This window comes from Hesperophylax consimilis, chromosome 10 (genome assembly GCF_061612785.1).
Source record: "Hesperophylax consimilis isolate HC1 chromosome 10, BYU_Hcon_1.0, whole genome shotgun sequence".
NCBI lineage: Eukaryota > Metazoa > Arthropoda > Insecta > Trichoptera > Limnephilidae > Hesperophylax > Hesperophylax consimilis.
The window spans coordinates 5,114,168-5,126,737 of NC_142845.1; the positions used below are offsets into that span (position 1 = coordinate 5,114,168).

Genomic DNA, 12,570 nt, shown 5'->3' on the forward strand with positions numbered 1-12,570 from the left:
TGATTGAGCTATCTCCCATGCTTCACCTTATTTCTTTGATAATCCAGTACCGTTACTAAAATTAACTATTTATTTCCAGGCGCACAATTTGGAACTGTAATATCCATGCCCCTATCTGGCTTGCTGTCTCAATACGGTTTCGCCGGTGGCTGGCCGTCCATCTTCTACGTGTTTGGCGTTGTCGGAGCCATCTGGTCTGTGGCCTTCCTGTTCCTGGTGCACGAGGATCCTGAGTCTCATCCCAAGATCAACGAGGATGAGAAGAAGTTCATCTTGACCAAAATCTGGGGGGCGGCTGGCTCCAGCGTGAGTAGACTTATAAATAATGTTTTTTTTTTTAATTTCAATCTTTATTCCCAGCTTAGTCTACAAATATTTTATACCTAATATCGTCACCAATAAACATGGTTTCGAGATACCTAAATTTGAATATTGGAGGAATAATTTTTATATTATTTATTTTTTTAGTATTGTTACGCAGATAGATCTTAACTTTCAAAATTCCATAGAATCAAAATGATTTGAATTCCATCAAAACATTGTTTAACTTATGTATGTAACTTATATTAGCTTTCAAATTTGCAATGTCTCAAATATGTGTGTTGAAGTTTTGTAGATACCTAAGTACTTTTATTTGTACCAAATTTCTACAAATCGACATAAAGAGTACAAACTTAGTTCTGGATGATCCACTGTTATTCTCTCCAGAATTGGAGACAAATAATTGAATAATGCACGTCAATCTGTTGTACATTACAAATCTGTTTTACATTATTTTAGTCTCCACCCATTCCATGGATATCCATCCTGAAGTCGCTGCCCTTCTGGGCCATCATGTTGGCGCACATGGGACAGAATTACGGTTACGAGACCCTCATGACGGAGCTGCCGACCTTCATGAAACAAGTGCTGCATTTCTCACTGAAAGATGTAAGTTTTTACCTCAACAATAGCTGTCATAATATTATATATATATATTTGTGAATACATCCTGAATTTGAGTTAAGATATATTTTGTTAAATCCTTTGACATTGTTTGAAGAATTCAGACAAGTGATAAAGTGCCAACCTGTCATAATATTTCAAATAGAATATTATTTTATTTGGAAGTGATTTTTCAAGAATTCAGATTTTTCTGTGATTTTTCAATGGTCTGCGCTGTTAATATAATAATATTTAACTGGTTCTCAAATGTGGGTGTGATTTTACATTCTTGAAAACAATTTTACCGGAATAACAATATGTACTCACATATTATTTCATATTTCAAGATAATGCTTTATATTAAACTAGCTGAAGTCCCGGGGCTTTATGTAGTTTTTCGAAATCAGATTTAGATAATTATGTTTCTATTGTTTGAAGGTCAAGTGTGCAAAATTTCATCAATCTCTGTCTAAAATAGTAGAGTAAATGCCCGATGTCTGCCACGGACACTCTTCTTTACATAAATGGATGTGTTATTTAATTTTCAGAATGGATTTGTATCTGCCTTACCCTACCTCGCTATGTGGCTCTTTTCCATATTCATCGCCTTTATTGCTGACTGGATGTTGCAGTCAAAGCGCTTTAACCACACCCAAGTCAGGAAGATCATCAACAGTATTGGTAAATAGAAAAAACTACCTTTTTTAGAGATTTCTAAACTAAACCATCTAATGATGATTAATATCCACCAGGGCTGTTGATAATGGACACTGAAACATTTTACAAAACGTTGGTTCAAGGAAGAAGACAAAGCACAATATTAAAATAATAACCTAACTTAATATGTAAAGTCAGTCGGGGGAGGGGCGGAATATAAATTAACGAGTTGGATTCAATTACAGTGAACTCGTTTAAAAAGTTCCCACTTAAGAAGTTTTCACGCGAAGTTTTGTTTTTCGGTCCCTCAAAATTCCATGCAAAAAACTGCAAAAACATAATTTTTTCTTACATTTAAAGTGGGTACCATATGAGAATGTAGAAAGCTGTCATATATACACACCTTTGAAATGGGGCAAGTGCGTCTGTCCATTATATATATTTTTATAATAAACACAGAAATTTATTAGTATAATGAAAGTGGACTTTATATGTCAGCTCTTGCAGATTCACAATATAATTTAAAACAAGCAAATATTTAGGGTAGCTATTTATATAGCTTATTTAGCTATTTATTTCAGTGAGTAAAAACCACCATGAAAATAAAATTGGCACACACAGAGCCATCTAGAACTAGTAAACTGTAACAGGTTTAGTATATAATGTTCCTAGATGACACACAATCACAAATTGCTTAGTTTTCATAAAATTCATAAAACCTGTTAGATGCACTTTCGCCGAATGACTTTATCTCAGAAATCATACAACATTATAGCAATGCGAAAATTTTATTTTATCCTTATTATCTTATCGCTGTAATTTTACTCCGGTGAAGGGGGTCCTTCGGTCCATCTGATCACAACAAGAACAATAATCAACTGTTGCAACAAGATGTGTCAAGCAGTTGATTTAAAACAACTTAACATATCTCGTAATAGCCTCTCGTAATACCCATCGCATTGTACTTTTACTAGCTTCATGTATTTTCTTTATAATCTTTCAATTTTTACAAATCTTAGTGCATTAATTTAAAGTAGCTTAATCGCTACACTTACACAAAGATAATGATGACATCTTACCTAGGTTTAACAACGGCATCATGAATTTCTTTTGATATCATTACAATGATTTTATTTAATTTGTTCAGGTCAATACGGTCCCGCAATCGGTCTCATAGTGGCCTCCTACACAGGCTGCAACCCCATGGCAACAGTGGCCATCCTCACCATCGGCGTTGGGCTCAACGGCGGTATCTACTCGGGCTTCAAGGTCAACCATCTGGATATCTCACCACGCTTTGCCGGCATCCTCATGTCCTTCACTAACTGCACGGCCAATCTCATCGGCCTGCTGGCGCCCATTGTCGCAGGATATGTTATTGATGGAAAGGTAATACGCAATGTTTTGATGTCTGTTGTCAGACTAACCGATTTCATCCGTCCTAGCCGAAAGAAACATGTTCGAAGGCTCGTCCTTTCCTTAAGCCATATCCATTTTCTGATCGCTTTCGACATGTTTCTTTCAAATTAGATGGACAAAATCAGATTGTCTGTGGGCCCTATTATTCTGGTATAAAGAAATCACTTACATGTATACATACAATAATACCTACCGTCATTGATTACACAGATAGTGAATACGCTCCACATTAAAACTTCCAAAACATTAGAAAATTGCAAGTAAACACAACATAAAGTGTCGAAGTAGTTAAATCACTTCATCTTCGAAATATTCAATCAGTTAGATTTTTAAATTATCGTGTGTGCTGTGCAGTGCTGTGTTTTAAAAATATTAAAATAACAATTTTCAACTGGTAAACATACCAAACGCGCATGCGCATTATCAGTCCGTCATTACTATCGCCATTGGTCGAAAGTGTCGTCACTTTTGAATAGTGCTAAACAGTTTGCGGGAAACAGGCGTTTGTGTATAAACTAATTACGAATAAAGTTAACATATTTTTAACTCTTTTTAAATAAATTTTAATATGGATTTAAACGAGAACTCTCTTAACTATATGACCAAGGCCAAGGATCTACTCTGTTCGCTGATAAAAATTATTAATGACCCCGGCAACAAATTTACGAAGGAGCAAATGGGTAAAATTACCCCGATAACAACGGATCTGTTAGGAACCACAGGATTGTTGGCTGTTCGTATGGGAATGTTGGAAGGAGAATTGTCAACATTAAAAAGTGTAACGGATACTCAGTCTATTGTTACTAACCCGACAAATACTTCATCTTCAATAAATGATTTGCTCGCAGAGGCCGAGGAAAGAAAAACCCGGTCAAAGAACATTATTTTATTTAATGTTCCCGAAAGTATTTCAGAATCAACAACAACAATTATTAAAATGGACAGCGATAAAGTAGTTTCAGCGATTAGTGATATAAATAATGAATTAATACCGAGTGTGGTTAAGTCGTACAGACTTGGTGTAAAAAAGTCCAACAAAATTAGACCGATTAAGGTCGAATTCAATGACTCTGTCTCGGCTCGTGAGGTTTTGACCAGGAACGCAAAACTGAAAAACGGTATAAAGGCCAGTAACGACCAAACACCATTGCAGAGGACTCAACTTCTAGATTTACGCCAACAACTCGAGACGAGGAAGAACAACGGTGAAACCAATATAACTATCAAATATGTGAACTCTGTACCTAAAATTATTGAATGTGCGCCAAAAAACTGAAACAACAAAAAATAAAATGCTACTACCAAAATGTGAGAGGGATCCGCACTAAACTTCCCATGTTGCTGACTTCGGCGGCAACTATCAGCAGTGATATCTTCATTTTAACCGAAACATGGCTCGACTCAGGAATCAATTCTGCCGAATTAGGCTTCCCTAATTTCAACATCTACCGTATGGATAGGAATTCTAAAACAAGTGCCAAAACGAGAGGAGGTGGTGTAGCCATTGCTATCTCAAATAATCTCAGTTCTTCAAAAATATCCACAAAAAACACATCCATCGAGCAACTATTTGTCAATGTGAACACTTCTAGAGGTAAAATAATAGTGGGATGTGCATACTTACCTCCGAATTCTGATGTCCAAAGCTACAGCAATCACTGCGACGAGGTTGAATCAATTTGTGCTAAATATCCTAATACTAAACTACTTCTAGTTGGTGATTACAATCTGCCACATTATGATTGGTGTAATATGAATTCTGTCAATTCTTGTTCTAATGTTAATATTCGTGTTATTAGAGATATGGCACTGTTCTTAGGTCTAACACAGTGTAATAATGTTCATAATATAGGAGGTCGTACGTTGGATTTGGCACTGTCAAATGTGTCTGACATCTGTGTTGTGAGAAGTACCGAAATTCTATTACCTGTCGATGTTTACCATCCACCACTAGAAATATGCATGTCTAATCTTAAACCAATTCCTATCGTAAAAAAGGTAGTAGAAACTCGAAATTTCAAAAAAGCTGACTATGTTAAAATTTCAAATTTCCTTAAACAGACTGACTGGTCATTCTTTGATAGCGACGATGATATTAATGTACACCTTAAAAAATTTTACTTCATCGTTAATTCTGCAATTGAACAATTTGTTCCTTTAACGACTTACAGAGAAACTCTATACCCTAAATGGTTCTCAAAAGACCTGATAGACTTAATTTACCTCAAAAAATTATCTCATAAGAGATTCAAACAAAGTCGCCTGGCCATCGATTATACTGCGTTTCAAAAATTGAGGGCAGAGTGCAATAAGCTCTCCGCAAAATGTTACAAAAATTACATTAGTGATGTCGAAGGCTCTATCATGGACGACTCAAATTTCTTTTGGAAATATGTTAAATCCCAAAAAGAAAATGGTACTTACATACCTAGTAGTGTGTCATTCGATTCTAAATTATCCCAAAATCTTCAGGAAACTGTTAATCTTTTTGCTGATTTTTTTAGCGGCGTTTACATTAATGCAAGTGAAGACAGCAATATTTCGTGCTTTGATTTGGTTGAAACTCTTGATATATCTGACTGTAATGTAACCATAGACGATATTATATCTAAGCTGAAGAGTCTTGATTCCCGAAAATCCGCAGGACCTGATAATGTTCCGCCCAGGTTTTTAGTAAATTGTATGCATACATTGTCATATCCTATTCATAAGTTATTTACAAAGTCACTCTCATCAGGTGTATTCCCGGACCTTTGGAAGTTTAGTCTTTTAACGCCCATTTTCAAAAAAGGTAATAAGAGCGAAGTAACAAATTATAGGCCAATATGTATAATGTCTACTTTACCCAAACTTTTTGAAAGCCTAGTACTAGATAAGTTGATATCCCGAATCAATCGAACCATCTCTCCCCTTCAACATGGATTCATTAAAGGTAGATCTACTCTTACCAATTTGATATTGTACACGAATGATATTGTTAATGCCCTTAATGCATCACATCAAACTGATTCCATATATACTGACTTCAGTAAGGCATTTGATAAAGTAAACCACAAAATATTATTACGTAAACTAAAATTGTTGGGAATAAGAGGGAGTATGTTGGAATGGTTTAAGAGTTATCTATTAGGAAGGTACTTAGCAGTCAAGATTGATTCGTTTACTTCTTATACATTTGCTGCCTCGAGCGGAGTACCACAGGGATCTCACTTGGGCCCAATATTATTTTGTTTGTTTATCAATGATATTGTTAATATTTTTACTAATGTTAAAGTCCTGTTATTTGCCGACGATCTGAAGATATACAGAATAATCAAAGACGATGACGATCGCGCAATTTTGCAGTTGAACCTTAATAAACTATGTGCGTGGTGTTCTGTCAATGATTTGCAACTAAATTTAGGTAAATGCCAGATTATCAGTTTTTACAAAGGCAAAAATCCACTTAATTTTTCCTATTTTATGAATGGTGCTAATCTTCTTCGTGTATCACAGATTCGTGATCTTGGTGTTATATTCCACGAGAGTCTACAGTTTAACGAACACATCGATGAAATAACAAGCGATGCGATGAGAATACTAGGTTTTATTTTGAGAATGGGAGCAAATTTTAAAAGTATGTCAACATTAAAACATCTGTATTGCTCGTTAGTACGAAGCAAATTAGAATACAATTCCACCGTATGGTCACCGTACTACAAGGTCCATTCTCAATCATTAGAAAAGGTACAAAATAAATTCCTTCGGTACATTAATTTTAAAATGAAAATTCCAATCGAATTTATAAATTACAATAACTTGCTTGCTGAAACTAAACTTCTTAAATTATCTGATAGAAGAGTGTTAATTGATTTGCTATTTTTATTCAAAATTATTAAATCTTTAATTGACAGCCCTAATTTGTTGGAACTTATTTGCATTAATGTTCCTGCTAGGCAAACTCGCAGTAAAGATACTTTTAAATTTAACAAGAACCTCAACACTAATTATTCTATTTTTTCACCAATTCCTAGAATTCACAACCTTGCGAATAAATACTGTGAACTTATAGATATATTTGGTTTTGACAATTTTGTGAGCTTTAAAAGGCAACTTATTTCGATTCTATCGGCTAATAATTAACTTTTATAGCTTTAATAATTTTATTACATCTTCTCCCATTCGAAACCTTTCAAGTAAATTATATCCATATTTGTTTGTTTTTTATTTGCTCTACTATACACTTATAATTGTATGCATATACCTACTAACTACTTTTTATACATAACACTATGTTCCATCTCAGATCTTATTATTTCTTATTCATGTCGATATTGCTAAATTCTATTAGTTTTTGCTTTTTACAGGTGCAACTCTTATTTTGTTATTTTTTTTTTTTTTTAAATCTCTGTTATAATGTTCTTTACCTCACGAGTAAGTTACACTCTAATTTATATTGGTTTATCGATTTGTTAAACACACAATTAATACTGGGTTTAAACACACCCACTTACTTACTTTTTATGTTGAACTTTCTTTTACTTACTATTTCATGCTTGGGTATATTTTATATTGAATCCATCTTATTAGTGTTTTGCTAATTTGCACAAAATTTTATTATATGTGTTGCTTTCTTACAATTAACTCCATTTATCTTCTTATGTTCAATTATTGTAATCAATGTAAATGTATATTTTCATGTAAAAGCCCATTAGGGCGTAAATAAAATAATAAATAAATAAATAAATAAATAAATTCCTTTACAATCGAGAATTTAGAAATGATACAAGAGTGAGTTGGTCTTTTTAAAAATCCTGACAGAAAATAAATCTGTTTTTGGGGACGAAACCGGTGCCGATGGAACGTGCTGGAGCTGCTTGTGTAGGGTACCTTCATGCGAACATGATTCAACCAGTAAGTGGCCCAGGACTAGAGGAATCATATCTAAGAGCTTTACAAGTGTGGCCCATTACATTTCGGTATTATTTTACTGGTTGCAAAGGGTTAAGAGAAGACAAAGGATACAATGGAGCTCTAAATGACATGACCTTAGCCTGAAACAATCTACAAATAAAAATACTAGTGCACAACGAACCAATAATACTAGAAAGGCGCAGGCAAAATGATTAATAATTAAAACGAAATGTTCATGGCTTCGCACACTTTCATTCGAATGTTTTGATGATTTTTACTCATTGTTGCCAAAGATGTTTTAAGTGTGAATTTTCTTTCCTCTTTGATCTGCCATTTTTATATTAATAACCCTAGCAACTCAATACAAAGGACTATCTCGTCAAAACCGTGTTTTCGACAATTCACCCATTTTTCCAAAAAGGAATTTCCTTATTGGAATGAGAATTGGACATTGTTCCGTTCCTTCTCACCTTTTTAAAATTCAGATTCTTGACTCCCCAGATTGTACTTTCTGTGGTGTAGAAGTGGAAACTTTTGATCACAATATTGGTTGTCCCTCTCTAAACAAATATCCTCTCTTCTATCAAGCCTTATCTAAAATTGCCTCCCCTCCGTTCAACATCTCATCTCTTCTGAGCCCCATCTAATCTTCCATATAATTATGAAATTTACCCATTTAAATAATATTAACATATAAATTCCCCTTCCCTCTATCCATAATTTGAAATGTTGGCCTAGAACATCCCTGAAGGTTGATAGATAACGATATCGAAGTCGTTAACGTTAATCGTCCATCATCGAAACCTAACCTAACCGAAAGAGTAAGCAGTGAATCTTTCTTGAGATGTATAGTTTTGAATGAACCCAGCAGATTTAATTATATGGTTGTCTTTGTTTTCCAGCCCACACAAGCGTCGTGGAGAATAGTATTCTTCATTGCAGCCGCCATCTACGTGTTCTGCTGTACGTTCTACAACATCTTTGCATCCGGCCAGCGCCAGGCCTGGGACAACCCGGCCAACGACGAGTCCAACGCGCTGAAGAAGAGAAACAAGAAGGCGGGGGTGGGGGCCGACCCCGAGGGTGGCCAGACCAACGGTAATGCTCAGAACGGCCACACCATCTCAAACGGCAACACTAACATTACAGAGTCCAGACATTGACGAGTCACATACCCAGTCAGTAAAGATGCCGGGAGTTGTTTCCTGGCGTGTAATTCCTCTATTTATTTATTATATATATTTAGTTTGTAAGGCATAAATAGGCTGCTGTAGAAATTGAGTATGTTATATTGAAATAATGTATTGTGCACATTACTTTTATAGCCAATTAAGGAGAAAATTAAAAAATTTAAGCCCAAAACAACTTAGAGCTTGTGCTGAATCATTTTTTTTATTTATGAATGCCTCAATTTTGCCCGTCAATTTTATAAACAATCTAATGGTGATATTAATTATTAGTAAATATTGAAATAGTAAAAATGTCGCAACATTTAATTTGCGTAGGTTTTTCTTGATTGTAATAATTATTATTGCAAAATCTCTGTTGAATTAACTGATATTGCGAAATGTGTACTGTGACAAGGAATTGACAGTCCGGATTGTCTTTGATTATAATGAGGGTATTTCGAGGAGATTGTCTTTGTCGGGTTGTTATTATGAATTGCTCAACCGTTGGGAAATGCCTGAAGGAGGATTGGGAATTTGTTGAACTTCATTCCTCATTGATATTCATTTAACAATTCCAAATTCTCAATCTTCCTCACAAGCAGAAGAATGGCACATTGAAACAAGTATTATTTTTGTAAGTTGTGTGACTAACATTAGGTTTATATTTCAGCACTTAATTTGAACCACAATACTAATTACAATAGCTGCAGCCAAACAGGAGTGAGCCAACCGTGAACACTCATGAATATATTATTTACATGCAGATATTTTAATATTAAATATTTACATATTGTAAAAACCTAACATTAAAAGAACTTTCTGAAATAACTGTGTATGTTCTAAGAAACCCAATAAATAACATCTTAAAATGTGATTGTCAGTTGAATTTTTAGTACCCTTTGTTGAAATATCGAGAATTGATGGACATTGTATAAAGATTTACATTAATTTAACCCCTAGGGGGCAGAGCCCTGCATTTGCAGTTTTGAGGAATTGTGCCTACGCAGGAAGTCCTGCAATTGCAGTGTCGACCTTATAGATTCATTTTGCCTTTCTTCTATTGAGTTAGTTTGACATAATGTCAAATATGGTATTATTTTTTGGCTTTAACAAAAGTGTATTTTTATTTATCGAATTTTCTTGCTGGCCCCTAGGAGTTAATGAGCATTTATAAAGAAACACAAACAAACTAAATTATAAAGATGTGTATCACCTGTTTGGCAGTGGTAATTTTAGTCCAACTCTCATGTCATTGCAGTATTAGAAAGCTACTTTTAAAACAGTACTTCTCTGTTATAAATATTTAAGATAGTGCCGACATTTCCGATTTATGTATTACAAAACAGTGCCGATAATTGAGGATTTGTTTTAAAATACTATAATTTTTTTATGTCAAACTCGTGCCTTAATATTGTATATTGCTGATTTAATAATCAAAATGTGTCATATCTGTTAAATTTGTTCAAAAATACAATAATAATACATTATTGTTGTGTTTCAACTTGTTAATTTTCTAAACCTTTTTTTTTATAAGTTAGTAGTTTCAGTTATGAATAATATTATGTAGATCATTGAATATTATATTCTTGATTGTATTGTAGAATAATATGTTGTATTAATTTATAAATATATTTAACTGATGGACAAATAATACATTCGTAAATAAGTATAAAAAGACTAAGGACGGGTTGTTTCGGAGTATTTGAACAATTCATCAAATTTCAACGTTCATTTTCGGGTTCTGTGAAAGACTTATTCAAGTTCTGTTTTTATATCATTGTAGGCTAGTAGCTTGACAAAACTGAAATAAAAACAGAACTTGAAAAAATCTTTCACAGAACTTGAAAATGAACGTTGAAATTTGATGAATTGTTCAGATTCTCCGAAACAACCCGTCCTAAGTGTTAATTTATTCTTTTATTCATATTACACATTGTTCCGTTTGAAAGAATGGAGAGGAGGATCAATTCCAAGGTGGTTAAAGAAGTATATTATTTCACCACTGTTGCAATTGTTTTATTTCATTTTCCCTCTCCCTTGACTGCAGAAAACAACAAAACAAAAGACTAATGACTAAATGGTCAACATAAAAAATATGACTGACACAGAGAAACAAAAAATAAAGAGACAATGAGTATTTTTTTAAATTTTGATTTGCTACACACAGCATACATAATATTACCTATATAAAGTGCAATATCCACCGCGAACAAAGCTAAGCGAGTACTAACTTAGTTGAGTATTTTTCACACTTTTGTTTCCACCACGAGCGCGTATTAAAGTTAATAATAATGATTGGATTATTTATATAGCGCCGTTTTCGTGAGAAAATCACCTCAAGGGCGCTTAACAAAAACAATTACGGTGTAATAGGGCTCACTGAGACTTGGCTGAACTCCAGTGTGTGCAACCAAGAGTTATTCGATGACAGCTTTCAAGTGTACAGAAAGGACAGAGATAGTGGTAGTGGCCACAGACAAGGCGGAGGCTGCCTTTTGGCTGTCAAAACTAAGTTTAAGGCCGAACACATGCCTGATCTGGAAGCTGACATCGAAGACTTGTGGATAAAAATTACAATCGATTTGTTTGTTACTTTTATATGTGTAATATATTTTCCACCGGTATCAACTCTGGAAACATATCAACTATTCTTCGATAAGTTTCACGAAAACGTGGATCTTCTCGGAGGAAGGAATATTATTGTTTTGGGAGATTTCAACATCCATTCAGCGCGTAGCGGCAAGGATGTTGAAAATGACCTCAATTTTTTATGCGAAGTGTTTGGGCTCACCCAGAATAATGGTATTCCCAATTCTGAGTTGAGGATGTTGGATCTAGTTTTGTGTAACATTGAATTAAATGTCATACATAGCGATTCTCCCCTCGTATATGAGGACAAATATCACCCCGCATTAGAGTTCCGGTATTCTTGTAAAAAGCCTCCGAAGACTACCAAATTACCTAAAACTACAGACGGCACTTTGCGGGGATGGATTTTTGGTAGGGGTGATTTTGTCAAACTTTATCAGATGATGAGCCAATTGGATTGGCATGAACTTTCTAAATTCGATACCGTTAATGAGGCGCTACACCATTTTTATTCATGTATATATAATGTATTTGACGCTTGCTTCCCTAGGAAACCTCCCAACAGAGGTGGACGTAGGTATCCGAAGTGGTTCACTAGAGATACCATCAGGAGCATTGAGATAAAACATGCTCACCATAAAAAATGGAAAGCTACTGGTGACCAACATGAGTATGAAATGTTCAGTAACCTCAGAGCAGTTGTTAGAAGAAATGTTCATATAGCATTCCGAACGTATGTCGACTCAATAGAGAGTGATATCAAGCATGATCCCAAGGCATTTTGGGACTACGTAAAATCACTGCGCAAAGATGGTGGTATAACAGACATCATGATGCATGGTGATCGGGAAGTTAGAGGAGCGGATGTAGCCAATGCATTTGCAACTCATTTCCAATCAGTGTACAGTAATGAGCCTCC

At 34.7% G+C, this 12,570-nt stretch overlaps 1 protein-coding gene across 4 annotated transcripts in view; it reads left to right on the forward strand.

Moving 5' to 3' along the window:
- Positions 1-10,715, forward strand: part of Picot (putative inorganic phosphate cotransporter protein picot) — a 126,367-nt gene extending 115,652 nt beyond the window's left edge. For all 4 annotated transcript variants that reach the window (XM_089636523.1, XM_089636524.1, XM_089636525.1 and 1 more), the window contains 5 exons: positions 80-306; positions 781-930; positions 1,473-1,605; positions 2,729-2,970; positions 8,796-10,715. In XM_089636523.1, coding sequence (XP_089492649.1) covers positions 80-306; positions 781-930; positions 1,473-1,605; positions 2,729-2,970; positions 8,796-9,056 — 1,013 coding nt within the window. In that variant the 3' untranslated portion in view covers positions 9,057-10,715. The remainder of the gene's footprint in view (positions 1-79; positions 307-780; positions 931-1,472; positions 1,606-2,728; positions 2,971-8,795) is intronic.
- The last annotated feature ends 1,855 nt before the right edge of the window (positions 10,716-12,570 follow it).